The sequence below is a fragment of the Apostichopus japonicus genome, chromosome 6, assembly GCF_037975245.1.
Source record: "Apostichopus japonicus isolate 1M-3 chromosome 6, ASM3797524v1, whole genome shotgun sequence".
Classification (NCBI taxonomy): domain Eukaryota; kingdom Metazoa; phylum Echinodermata; class Holothuroidea; order Aspidochirotida; family Stichopodidae; genus Apostichopus; species Apostichopus japonicus.
The window spans coordinates 16,047,238-16,060,042 of record NC_092566.1 but is presented as its reverse complement, the minus strand read 5'-3'; the positions used below and the strand labels follow the sequence as shown (position 1 = coordinate 16,060,042).

Below are 12,805 nucleotides of genomic sequence, written 5' to 3'. Positions count from 1 at the left end.
GTCAAAAAAGTTGAGCGAGTTAGCCAATCACGGTCACAGCATGGCCATTCATTTTAGATTTGCTTGGAATACTCGTCATGTTTTTGGGGGTGGTGTTTTTTCTCCTCCCCACACCCGTCTCCATCTTGAATTTTGTGGGTAGATTCTTCTTTCAACCGGAAATATGACAAGCTCCCATTTCGGAAGGTACAAGACGAGGTCCACCACCTCCTCTCTGCCCAGGGTTATGAAGAGTTTGGGAAATATGCAAATAAAAATAAAAAACACAACTTATTGGCATTGTTGAAAGTTGACCTTGTTTTGTCATAAATTTAAGAAAATGAAAAAATACCAGATTTATGATAATAACCCGTTCAGCCAGTGCTTAAATTGCAATTTTTGGGCTGGAAGATCGTGATAGTAAAGGGAACATGTTTCATTTCTAGAAAAGAAGACAAGAAAAGACATTCCTCTTGTGGACTGACAATGTCTTGATACCTTTCTATATTAGTATCGACTCGATAAAAAAATGCTCTTAAAATTGACCTAAAATGTACGCTCCCCCCCACCCTCCCCTCTCCAAAACAGAACAAAAAAAGGAGAAAACAGAATGTTTATACACTTTTTGATTTGTCATAGCAACGGACAGTTGGCTTCTTATTGCCTCGAAAAGCAAGACACTCTTGTTTATGCCATCTCGTCTTTTGAGATAACTAGTATTTAAAATATTAACGAAGGACTAGAAGATCTCCCAGCCACAAGTAGCCCCCTACCCCCCAAGAGATCACACACATATTACTTCACTTGTCTATTTGTGCAGCCTCCTATATTCCTCAGTAGTTATTGTTATAATTTTTTTTTTTTTTTTTCATCGCTCTTTTTAAGTCGCATCTCCTATTTTGTGCTCTAGTTTCCTCCCAAGAATAATCAAAACTCCTCTTTCAAAGCTTACTCGAAACATTATCTCAGAAATCACTAGGGATACCAACCCCCCCTGGTAATACCATCATATAATTCAGATGCACGAAAGAATATCGCTGCTTCCAATGACCTCATGTTAACAGAAAAGTGCTTCTAATTCTACAAACGATTTTTTTGACTTAATAATATCGCTCACCAAACCAAACCAAATTTTGCAACGCACTCTATTCAGCATGCACAGATATATATATATATATCAATGAATTTACTGAACCAGTCATATTTTTTATTAAAAAAAAAAATGAATCTCATAAAAAAAAACAAATTTAAAATCTTGTAAAAGCTTGATTTGTAAAGACCAACTAACTCGATAACAAAAATTAAATTATCGATTATTGCCGAATTTGGATTTGCTTTTTAATTCAGAATTTATTGAAATTTTTATCAAAAAGTGTAACTAACTAGTGTCTTAAATTTGGGCAATTGAAAGTATCATTGAATATGCAAAGACTTATTTGTATAAATGTGATTATTCATGAGTAAATTTATAGGGTAAGCAAAAATGATGTGACATTGATGCATGAGATAAGAGGCCACTTTTCATAAGGTCATTGGAAGAGAAAAATAAAACAGAAGTATGTTGATTTTCTTTTAACTACATATCCCGGAAAGTCTCCTCAAAATAAAAAACGCAGCTTCCTTGGGTGGGATCGGTCATAAAAGGAGGGAAATATGTGGGCAAAGTGGATATACATTTAATTAAAATATTGAGATTGACCGGACAATTTGCAAAAGGAAATAAAATTGTGCTATATCTGCCAGAGTAAGCTTTGAATTAGTTTTAATTATTCTAATTTTTAAAAATTTTTTTTTTTTAAAGATTATTGGATGTGGAACAAATTCACCTCTGTGTTTTTGTGTTTTTTATTAGTCTGTTCTCTGTTTAAAGACCCTCCATATACCATAGGTGTATTCCTTCCAGGTTTGACGTGCTAGCTTATTATACATGTTGAATGTTCAATAGGGCGAGAGCTTGTTTTAGTGGGCTTAGGAGTTTTCAAAAAAAAAAATCCTTCTGGACTTTCTTGCATGTCCTTCTGGTGAACCCTTTGTTACAATAGATTTAATTGTTATGCATTGTGCCCCTCTTCCCCCTCCCCCCAAACCTCATTTACCTTCATTTTAATTGAGAGTTGATCCCTTCCCCCTGAAAATTTCTCACGTGAGAGTTTGGTATTTTTTTTCTTTATGATAAAGTTGGTGATTTTGTTAGATATTGGTGAGCCCTGCTTTCATTGTTCTTTGATGTATTTAATAAGATGCGTGTACCAATTTTGCTGTAACGTCAAAGATGGTACGCCGTTGAAATTCTCCTACATTCGGAAAGCAAAGAAAAAGTGGAAAACCGTGAAAATTTGTTTTAAAGACAGTATAAGTTTTCTGTCGTCCATCAGCCTTGGAGAAGTGGTCGTATCATCGTCATCATCGTGATTGTTGTCTTAGTGTTTTTGGTTTTCATGTTCGGTTCAAATGAAACTTGCAAAGATTTTTTTTTTTTTTTTTTTTTGTCAACTTAGGAAATCACCCCTTTGTTAAAGTTTATCAATATCCTGAAGGTCACATGGACTAACTTCTCTGTTTGCTGCCAATTTTGAGTCGCTCTTAACAGCGGTATAAGCTTACAGTCTTGATTTCGGTCGAGAGGCCCCTGTCACATCAGGGGTAGTAACTAATAAACGTAAGTTAAACCGGCCCCCGTTTCTGCCGTAACTTTTTTCCCTCTTGCAATGTTTGTCAACTGCCGCGAAAAAAATGACAGCAGTAGTTTTACATCATCTAGAGTGCACTGACGGTATTGGTCCGTGGGATGTGGAATGAGAACTGCCATACTGTAATTGTTACTAGTGTCATGTAGAAATGTATCTCGACATCGGTACAGCTTAGCCATCGTCAATGGAACAATAATTGCAGTTGCCAATTTACACCCGGAATCACCTAGAACACCTTAAAACATTATAAAAAAATGGAAAATGAATTATGTATCCATAATGCAAGAAAATTTTGGCTACTACAGTGAAGAATTAATGTAGGTTGCGTCAGATGCCAATAACGAGAAAAAAAAAGGGAAAAAACATGATATTAGTTTCTGATTTGGCTACAGAATGCTCTGTAATAAACATTGCAATTCACAAACAGAGCTGCATGCTGGTGAATATCTCAATTATATCCCTTTCATCTCCCATATATTTGCACAATTTGCGAATAACGTGAATAAATGTCACTATTCAACAACACAGCTAGGAACAAACACTTTAAAGGGCAGGGCCTTCGCTAGATGATAAATATCCTCTTTTTTTACTTAGTTAATGGCTCTTCCTTACACATACTGTACTCTCTGTTGACTCGCGACTAAGTGTGAACTTGTTTTCCAGTGAGACCTTTGATGATATTTCAAAGTTCTGTTATGAACCCTGGAAGGTCCCTCTCCGAATTTTACTCTAAAATTCCATCCACTAGTCTGCCAAAAGTTTTCCAAAGGCAAATTTTATGATCCTTCCTCCTCCATAATTGATGTAAGTTTTTTTTTTCCCCCTTTCCGTCCAGACACCTAGAACGATCAAATTTACCGAAACAAATGTCAGACTCATCAAATGTGGTCGTGAGATTGGCAGCGAAAAATGGATTGAGGAAACTGTTTTTATCCTGTCTGACAAATTCTATTGGTTTTTAGTCCAACAGATGCACAAATTTTGATAGCCGATATAACGGAATAAAATTTTTAAGGAAGTTGTACATTGCGAGTGAGTAAAGGAAAACGTTGTTTATTAAAAGGAAAGCTTGGATTCCTTCAGACAGTGTGCTATAATTTTAGAATAGCACAAGAGAGCTGCACATACATAACAGAAATTTTCACAATGGTCTGTCTGTATGTTTTACATGGTGAGAAGCAGAAAAAACGAGGCCAGCTTTTGAGACCCTGTCGTGTGAAAACATTGCCAACGAATTGTCTGTAAAATTCATCTCGCCACTAAATTAGTTTTGACTCCCAATATGAAAAATTTCACCATCATCGAGACATTGATCTTGGCAAGAGTCGCAGAGGGATTTGTGAGAGAATATTGTGTGTGTTGAACTGTTGTTGGCAAGGATATGTTAGTATGCAAAATGTTCAAAGACCCTTCCATTGCCTCAAAGATGTTGTGGTTATTGCAAAGTTTCAGGAATTTTTGAAGCCAAGATAACTGTCAGTTTTCAGTTCATGTCCTTCCAAGTTTCCTCTATTTAGGAAATGGTTGAAACATTTGTTTAATTAGATTAAGGACAAAATCAATCATAAAAATGGTACTCTAACACAAGTGCAATTCAAGCTAGGGGCCAAGAAATCGTTCAGGCTCAGTGTACAATTTTGTCTCTGTGTCCCCTTGTTTTACACTTTACATATTTCCTTAATTATATTTTAATAATGAGATATAAACAAAATACTTCATCCAATATTTTTCCAGCCCCTCAATATTTCCCCCTAAATACGCCTAGGACTGTGCTTCCTGACCCCCTTCCCCCCCCCTTCCCCTCCATTGGTTTATGGTTAAAACAAATGTTATCAGTTAAAGATTTATGAAATAATTATTTCACAAACATCCTACTTCTGATTAACTGGAAATGCAAACTCTGGTAAAATCAGGTAATGGACTCTAACATCCGTAAACTGAACAACAACGAACCAATTATCTCTGATGTTATGTAACTGTTAGATACTTAAACAAATGTCCGTGCCTGGTCAACCATTAACCACAATACTTTTGTCGGTAAAATAAGGAAATATACTTCCTTGTAATTCAGGAACCTCTGAACAATTCTTAAACCAAAAGAATCATATCAGCTGCTATGTCGCCAAACTGGGACAGGTCTTTTTAAGTCTTTACAGATTATCGAACCGATTTTCAAGCTACACTGGCATCGAGAAAAATTTCTGCCGTGATGGACATAAGCACCGTTAGAATAAACTATTTGTGCGACGGAAAAGAACATACTCGGTTTGTAAAAGGAAGACGTAGAAATATTAATTGCTGCATAAAAAGTCAAATTATTCTTCAGTTTCATTTCCACAAGTATTTCTGGAGAGCACTGATTTGGACCAGTGTTTCCCTTATTGATTTTGAGAAAGTGATTTTTGGTGTTCTAGCTGGCACTTCTAGTTTTTAATTATCATGCTTTGTCATTAATGTCATCAGGGTGATGTATACAGACTGGCAAGGAGCTGATTTTAAACAGGAAATCTCACATAGTTTTTTTTTTGCTTTTTTCGGATCACATCTCGGTGATCTTCTGTGTCTCCGGTCTGTTTGACCGTCTCAGCTCTCTCTTCACCCCTCACTCTCTCGTCAGTCCAGTCTGTGTTTTCCTTGGATTTGTTTTAACCAGTGGCAAAGATTCAGGAGAGGAAAGATGTGGAGGGCTTTCCAACGCTCTCTCACTTTCATCTCGTGTTCGATTCGTCTAAATCAGGTCGAAGAGAAAACCTTTACACGATAATCTAACACATCTTACACGAAAAAATAAATGTTTGTATTTTATAATAACCGAAATAGACATGTTATATTAAGACGATTCGGTTATCCCTCGTTCTCTGTGAAAGCAAAGTTTTCTCTCTCCCACAGAGATCTTGATTGGCTTTATTTACCCACACAACCCCCCCCCCTCCCCCACAGCCTCCTCCTCAATCTATCGGAATAACCCAACAGACGGTAAGTGTGGGAATTATGCCAAGACTTGAATCTCTTTGCAAGATGAAGTTAAACAAAACTTCCCGTGTTCTGCGTAGAGAGTGGGAACATGGACTATGGTTACTGCCACTGGTTACAGCAAACAAATCTCGGTTTTAGTTCGTCTCTTTTTCTTCTTTCGAGCCGAGCATGGTCAATTTTCTTGTTGCATGTTTGATTCTCATCGTCGTTGACGGGATTTTTGTCGTAGTACAGTTTCGATGGTAGTAGTAATCACCCCGAATGTTTCCCCCTTCATCTCACCGTAACTTTGTGCATCTCCGTGACCGGTTTCCCTGCATGTGGATGGTCCTTCCCGACGAGAACCTTTGCATACGGCAGTAAATCTCTTTTGACAACGTTACGGAAATTTGTTTCCCGCAACTTTCCGTACCTTGACGTTGGTATAAAGACTCATTTGTATCTTTTTATGTTGAGTGGTTGAGGCTGCAGTATTGCCTCTTGTTTATATCGCTACAATTTTAAAACTTGTAAGATTTTCTCGTTAATAAATGTAGCAAATATAAGATGCTTTTAGGAATGCAAGTCAACTCCAAAATTAGGATTGGCGACAACATGTAATCCTTGATGTGTTATGGTTACTGAGTAATGGATCCGCCAGTTTTCGGAAAAGAAATTGTAGTGTGTAGTATTTCCGACATCTGCGTCGTTTCAAAGTTTACACCAATTTGATGATGTTTCTATTTGATTCAATTTATCGATAAACCTGTAGGCAATGAAGGTTGAAAACCTTTTCTTAAGTTTCAAATTACAAGCCCTTTCTTCCCTGCAGTGGCAGTTATCTTAACATAGTAATCAAATATTTGGTGTTTACACGTAGGAATTTGCTCTAAAGTGCCCACAAAAATGTTGGGACTCATTAGCGTCCCTCCTTGCATCCCCCCCCCCCCCCAAAGCAATTTCACATTTTTAATTCTCATAGAAGTAATGCAACCAACTCAAGAAACTATTCTAGGCTAACAGCATTGTTACCAAGGGTTACAGCATTGTTACCAGGGGTAACATCATCTAATACTGAATTTATATGAAGTCACAATCTGTTAGCATTGTGATAATTATGCAGTTCAAAATATTATGTCAATATTATGTAAATTTTGTCAATGTGCAGTTCTGAGAGACGTTCATTCAACCAAGTCTTCGTCGTCAGGCAGTGCGGACTTATTTATAATTTTAAAAAGAAAACTCCCCCCCCCTATGGAAATTCTTCGTTCCCCATTTTGATCAGGAAGTCACATTCCTCTACCCTCGTCTGTTATCCCTCATGTCTTTTTGCACTTTTTTCACTGGTTTTGATTAATAAATTTTAATATTGATATCTTTTCTGTCTCTCTTTGTTCCATTTGCAGTGAGCTCATAGTTATTTTATCTTCATTTGTAAATTTGGGAAAAAAAGCTTTAAACCAAAAGTAAGATCACATGTTTCCTACACAGGGAAACTTTCTTTTCTAAACGATTGCTTCCTACTAACACAATTGTTTATGCAAACAATAAAGATAAAAATGAAAGAGATGTCCAGTCTGATTTTTGAAACCAAATGTTTTGAAAAAAAAAAAAAAAATTGTTAAAACCGACAAATATTTATTCAAAAAATTTGACGTGTGCAAACCCTACCGTGTTTATATTGGACCTTGAATTTCCTTGAAGGAAAACTTCAATCTTGTAGGTTAACTTCAACAGAAGGTCTTAAAGTGTAAATAGCAGTAATAGGTTGGCAATTTCTCTCAAAATGACGTGAAATTTTACTGATGAAATTAACGAGGAGGCGGTTAACAAGCTCATTGAAAGGGAGCTGCATGAATGCATGGCAGTCAAGGACAGATTCGCAGATCGTTTTTCTAACAAAATGACACAAAATGTTATTCTGTGGAATTGGCAGCTTTGCCGTCCCTTTCTTGGGGGCCGGTGACCACGGTAGCAAAGTCAGAATGAATTTGGAGTCGATAATGGGTAGTGGAAGATTCCATTTTCAAAGGAGGGTGGGAGGTGGTTCAGAATTATAATGTGTTTGTATATGGTTTGGAAGATACCAATGAGAGCTATAGGTGAATATGTTTGGAATTTAAATGACCAATTGGAGACAAACGCCCTTTAAAAGGTCATAATAGGTGGATGCATTTTGTCTAAACTTAACAATGGTTTGGGTACCTTGTTGCATTACTCGTAAAGAACTGCATGCATCTAATTTTTTAGAATAAAAACAAAGATTATTCTCATTTGGAAAGTTCATTTTTAATGTAGGGGTGTAATTCCCTGATGCCCATTTTTGTTCTTTTTGTCTTGGTTAATGCTTGAAGTTCTTCTGTTTCCAGTTTTATTTTGGGGTTTGTGTTTTCTATTTTGGGGTTTTGCGTTACGTTTCGTTCGGCAAATTCTGTCAAACTTATTTAATCCTTCTTTATCGTACCGTTTTTATGTTTTTTTTTCTTCTTTTTTTTTCTGTTGTAAATCCTCTTTTGTTCTGTTATCGTCAGTTCTCAGACATTTTATATTTGCTAAATGTTTCGGGAATTTGATAAACTCTCCTTTTGACAATAGTTCAGTTTCAAATAAATGTTTGGAACTGGGATTAAAATATGTTCAAACTTTAAAGGGAGTCACGTTTTACCCTGCCATATTGGAAAAAACTCGTCCAATTCAAATGTTCCCCCGAAACTCCACCCTGTGTTTACCTTCATCTACTTTACTCCCATGAATGTACACCTTAAACTATCTGTCCCTTTAAGATTAACCACACGCTGCCCATATCACCCCCATTCGTACCTCTGTATACGCCTCACAATTCCAAGGGTGTCTCCCCCTTACCTCTTATATCTGTGTTAGGTGCGAAACTTGGAAAGGAGGGGGGAAGGTAACAGGGGAGTGTAGAAGGGGTTCTCAAATTGTCACGCAAGATATCTAGCAGCAAATTGTATTTTGTATTTTGAGAGGGGATGGGGGAAGTGGCATAGCAGGTAGAGTCAGCAGAGATTTCAGGATTGTTAGACTTTTTTTACATCTCACAGATTTGGATGGCAATGACGAGAATTGGATCGGATTTCGTAAGAATTAGCCAAAAACTTTAAAATTTCAGTTGCTTCTCGAGATCTCAAAGCCAAGAGCGAGTTGAAAGCAAGAATGCAGGCGTCAGATTAGTTTAGGTCCGTTTAGATTAATTTTGCATAGTAATTATAACCTTTTTCGATCAGGGTTGATTGTATGCCGTAAAAAAAAAAAAAAATTACAAGATTCCCTATCAACCTTAAAATGGATTGAAACTGCCTGAATACCAGGCCAAATTTGGATGTGCCTTGATATAAAGTGGGTAAAACTTAATTTTTTTATGGCCGGAACAACACGCATAGCTGTGCATCTCTTTAGAAGAGTCATTTAATCCATTTGGGAATTCTACTTTTCCCTGGCTGCCGCGAAGACGTTTAGTATTGTTAATATCTACACACCGGTGTTTACGTTATTTCGCTTGCAATCGGACAAATGATGGATCTACCCGGCACCCGACACACTTGGGGGAGATTGGTTTATAATCAAACATGATTTCATTTGATGAGAGAAAGTTTACATTTATTGATCAATGGCGCTGAAATCCTTCCCTGGCCAGGAGTTAAAAAAATGAGCCAAGCTACAATTTGGGATTGAAAAAGGAAATTTTTTTTACGCACGCAATGTTTGGCTACTTTGGTATAGCTGTTCTATATGCTTATTACGTAGGAAGAGTCTTCAGGGAATATAAAGTGGATAGAAATGTGCTAGATTTATTAAGAAAGAAAGATACATCATCTGGGGAAGGAATCATATTAAAAATATTATACAAGAAAATATATAACATAAACAAATTTGATAGAATTGGGGTTTGGGAATTATACAACAGGTAAAACTAAATTTGCTTGAGGCGCATGGAATAAATCAAAGGCTTATGCTATTCGCTATAGGTGGAACATATGTTAACATTCTCCTATGTGACTAAATACAGGTCGGCAAATATTGATTGTCAACGATTCTGCGATACGGGAGGTGGGTTTGTACAGCCTCTGGATTAACTTAGCAATACCACCATGGAGTCAATTCTTCTGTAAACTACTGAGTCGACAAAAATTATGTTAAAAACTAATCTGTTAAAACCCTGGTCGACTTTGCCAATCCTTGAACCTTGGATAGAAAATTTTCTTTCTAGATTTGGATGTAACTGCTGTTGTTCTGAATGACATTTTTCAGTTCTCCAACCCACCCACCTAACCCCCCATCCCCTTACCCTCTATTGAAAGCCATAGAACAGAGAAAATAGGAAGGACCGGTCATCTATTGTACAAATAATCATTTTGAATTATACACTACCCGGTCCTCCCCCCCCCCATCCCCACGCCACACACACCATTCCATAACCCCTTCACAAGTCAATCTTGTCTGAATATGTCAAGAGCAAAAAAAAAACTTCGAGAAAAAAAACAACCCAAAATCATGAGAAAATAAATAGATAGTCCTGTTTAAAGTTCAAGTTTCTTTCTACCAATTTTCCTTCATTTTGTACTTTTTGCATGACACTCCTTCCACTGTAGGTTAGAGAAAGAAAAAAACATGTACCCCTCCCTATTATTGTCAAAACTAATGCTTTCTTTTCATGTATATATATAATCTAGTATTAAGTTGCATGTAAAAATTAGCCACACACATATCTATGGGTTTATATGTATTAGCTGGGAGCATGCATGCTGCAAATAAATATTATTATTTTGAGTGTCAAGGTTCTGACTCGAGATGTTTTTAAGCCATTCAAAAAGTTTTGTTTCATTTTTTTTTTTTATAAAGCACGGAATTCAAAGCGAAAAACGCGAAGAGAACGAGGTCTTAGTTTGTTCTGCCTCCCACTCCAAAAGGGACAAGAATTTCAAAATTATGTAATCTGATTGAGAAAAGAAAGTAGCAATTTTTGTCCATCAAAGTGAAATTGAAAGAAAAATATGATTAATAACTTTATTCCTGACTAGCGGCTGAAATTTGCAATTTTCTTGTAAATTGAATACAAGAAATAAATATTGTAAAACTGTGGTACCGTCCGACACAAAATGCTAGGTTTTTAAATCAATACGGTATGTTTTGGCTCGCAGGCAAAACTATTCACAATCTCTGGAAAAACTTATATAGCTGCCAGCCTCCATTTTGGAAAACAAATTCATTAAAATGATAATTTTTTCCCGGAACGGGAGCCATACTGTAGTAAAGTAAAGTTATTTGAATTTTGGTTTTGACAATGTATTGTCAGTGATAGAATAAGGGGAGATGTCTCTTAATAGATTTCATGGCTGCATTGTTGAATAATGCAGTGAAATAAATCTTCAGTCTTCAAAACAAGATTCCAAAAATTAAAAAAGAGGAAAAAAGAAAGAAAAAAATAGACACAGCGAATGTTAAATTGAGAAATATCAGAATTTGCCAAACCAAAAAACTATGTCCGTCAAATATTACAGAACGTTAAACCTAAAATTGTTGAACCAATAGAGCGTCAGTCACAACGTTTAGTTTGACAAGACAAAAATTTCATCAAGTGCTTTTTATACGACACGAAACAGATCTGAGCTGATTAAACATTTAAGAGATGTTGTGTGTTACCTATTGGACCATGTCATCAGACTTGTCAATCGAATATAGTCCAACTGGGGCCATTTTTGTATGCAGTAATTAATTTGAACCTCTTGAGGGATTTGGAAAATAAGGGGTAGAGATGGGGGGGTGGGGTTTGTGCATACTTTTTGTGTCACTGTTAACCTGAACCACTCAGTATTGACCCTGTGTCCTCCTTGTTTCTACCCCATTATTACCTTTTTTTTTATAAAATGTGACTTCCTTCGTATCTACGTCGTGAACTGTTTATGGCACAAGGATAGCTGAATTAAACAGCCAGTTTGTGTCTTGGGGTCGATCGGTGTAGGAATATGTTCAGTAATTATTTCCGTATTCACCTGCGCTCCCTGCAGGCTGAATATAAATATTCATCAGCTACAGTTTAATCAAAATTGAAGCGAATCTACATTAACAGTGAATTTAGAATTTCTACCGGTTGCTAAGGCATTCCTTTTGGGCTCTATGAATATTCATGAGCTTCATATTAATAATCAAATTGGGATCAAATCTTCATTTAAGCGGGAATATTATACTAAGGCACTGTTACCCTAAGGATAAGATATGCCTTTAGTCTCACCCCCCCCCCCCCAAGTGAACTGAAGATGTTTCTGTCAGTATATGTGAAAACAAAACATATTTTTCATATTATCACCGCCATTGGCCAGGATTGTGGGTTTAAACTTTCACCAACCTTTGCTTTTGTTTCACAAGGCATGGCTCTTAAACAAAGTTCATAACAAACAAAGGCCCATACATTTCGTCATCTGACATCGCATTCTACGATTAATTATTCCATCGATACGATAAAATTGAAAAAACTGAGACCGATGCGATTTCATATGAGTGTGTCGGTCACAGAGCAATCGTTTTTTCTTAACTCATTCATAACGGAAAGCAGGAAAATGAGAAAGAAAACGGGCAATGCTGCAGCATCACATGACTTTTACGGTGTCCTATATTAAGGAAAACGTGCAAAGTTGCTCTCATAACGACGCACACGCCTTCGTCCCCCTCAACGACATTCATCCATCTATCACAGAGTACACTTAAAAAATAGTAGATGAACCCACTGTTTATAAATTCTATTTTCTCGTCTTCTCTTGCAGGTATTAGCGCTAATTCCAAGAAAATTATTATCTGCATGGCTATCATCTTTGTTACTCTACTTATCGTCGTGGGCCTTCTGCTCTTGGCCTATATTAAAAACAAGTGAGTACAATTTTTTCGAGCGGGTTTTGGTTTTCATTTCGTAAGTAAAATGATCCCGTGAAAATTAATCAGAGAGTCGTTTTTTTTTTGCATCAACTCTTCCCTTCCCCCCCCCCCCCTTTCCACTTAGGTGGAGTTATTAAAATTCTCAGATAATATACTTTTCACCAGATGCCTACTGATTAACATCCATTACACGGGGAGAGATATTTTTGTCCTCTGAAGAATTGTTGTTCCACAAAAATATCTCACGGACTAGCTAATTCGCCATTTGTGCTGTCATCGACTTCCTGTCAATG

General features: G+C 36.7%; 1 protein-coding gene across 5 annotated transcripts in view; it reads left to right on the top strand.

The window, feature by feature from the left end:
- LOC139969111 (uncharacterized) overlaps nucleotides 1-12,805 on the top strand; it is a 156,158-nt gene that overhangs the window by 129,922 nt on the left and 13,431 nt on the right. For all 5 annotated transcript variants that reach the window (XM_071973896.1, XM_071973895.1, XM_071973894.1 and 2 more), the window contains one exon: nucleotides 12,404-12,506. In XM_071973896.1, coding sequence (XP_071829997.1) covers nucleotides 12,404-12,506 — 103 coding nt within the window. The remainder of the gene's footprint in view (nucleotides 1-12,403; nucleotides 12,507-12,805) is intronic.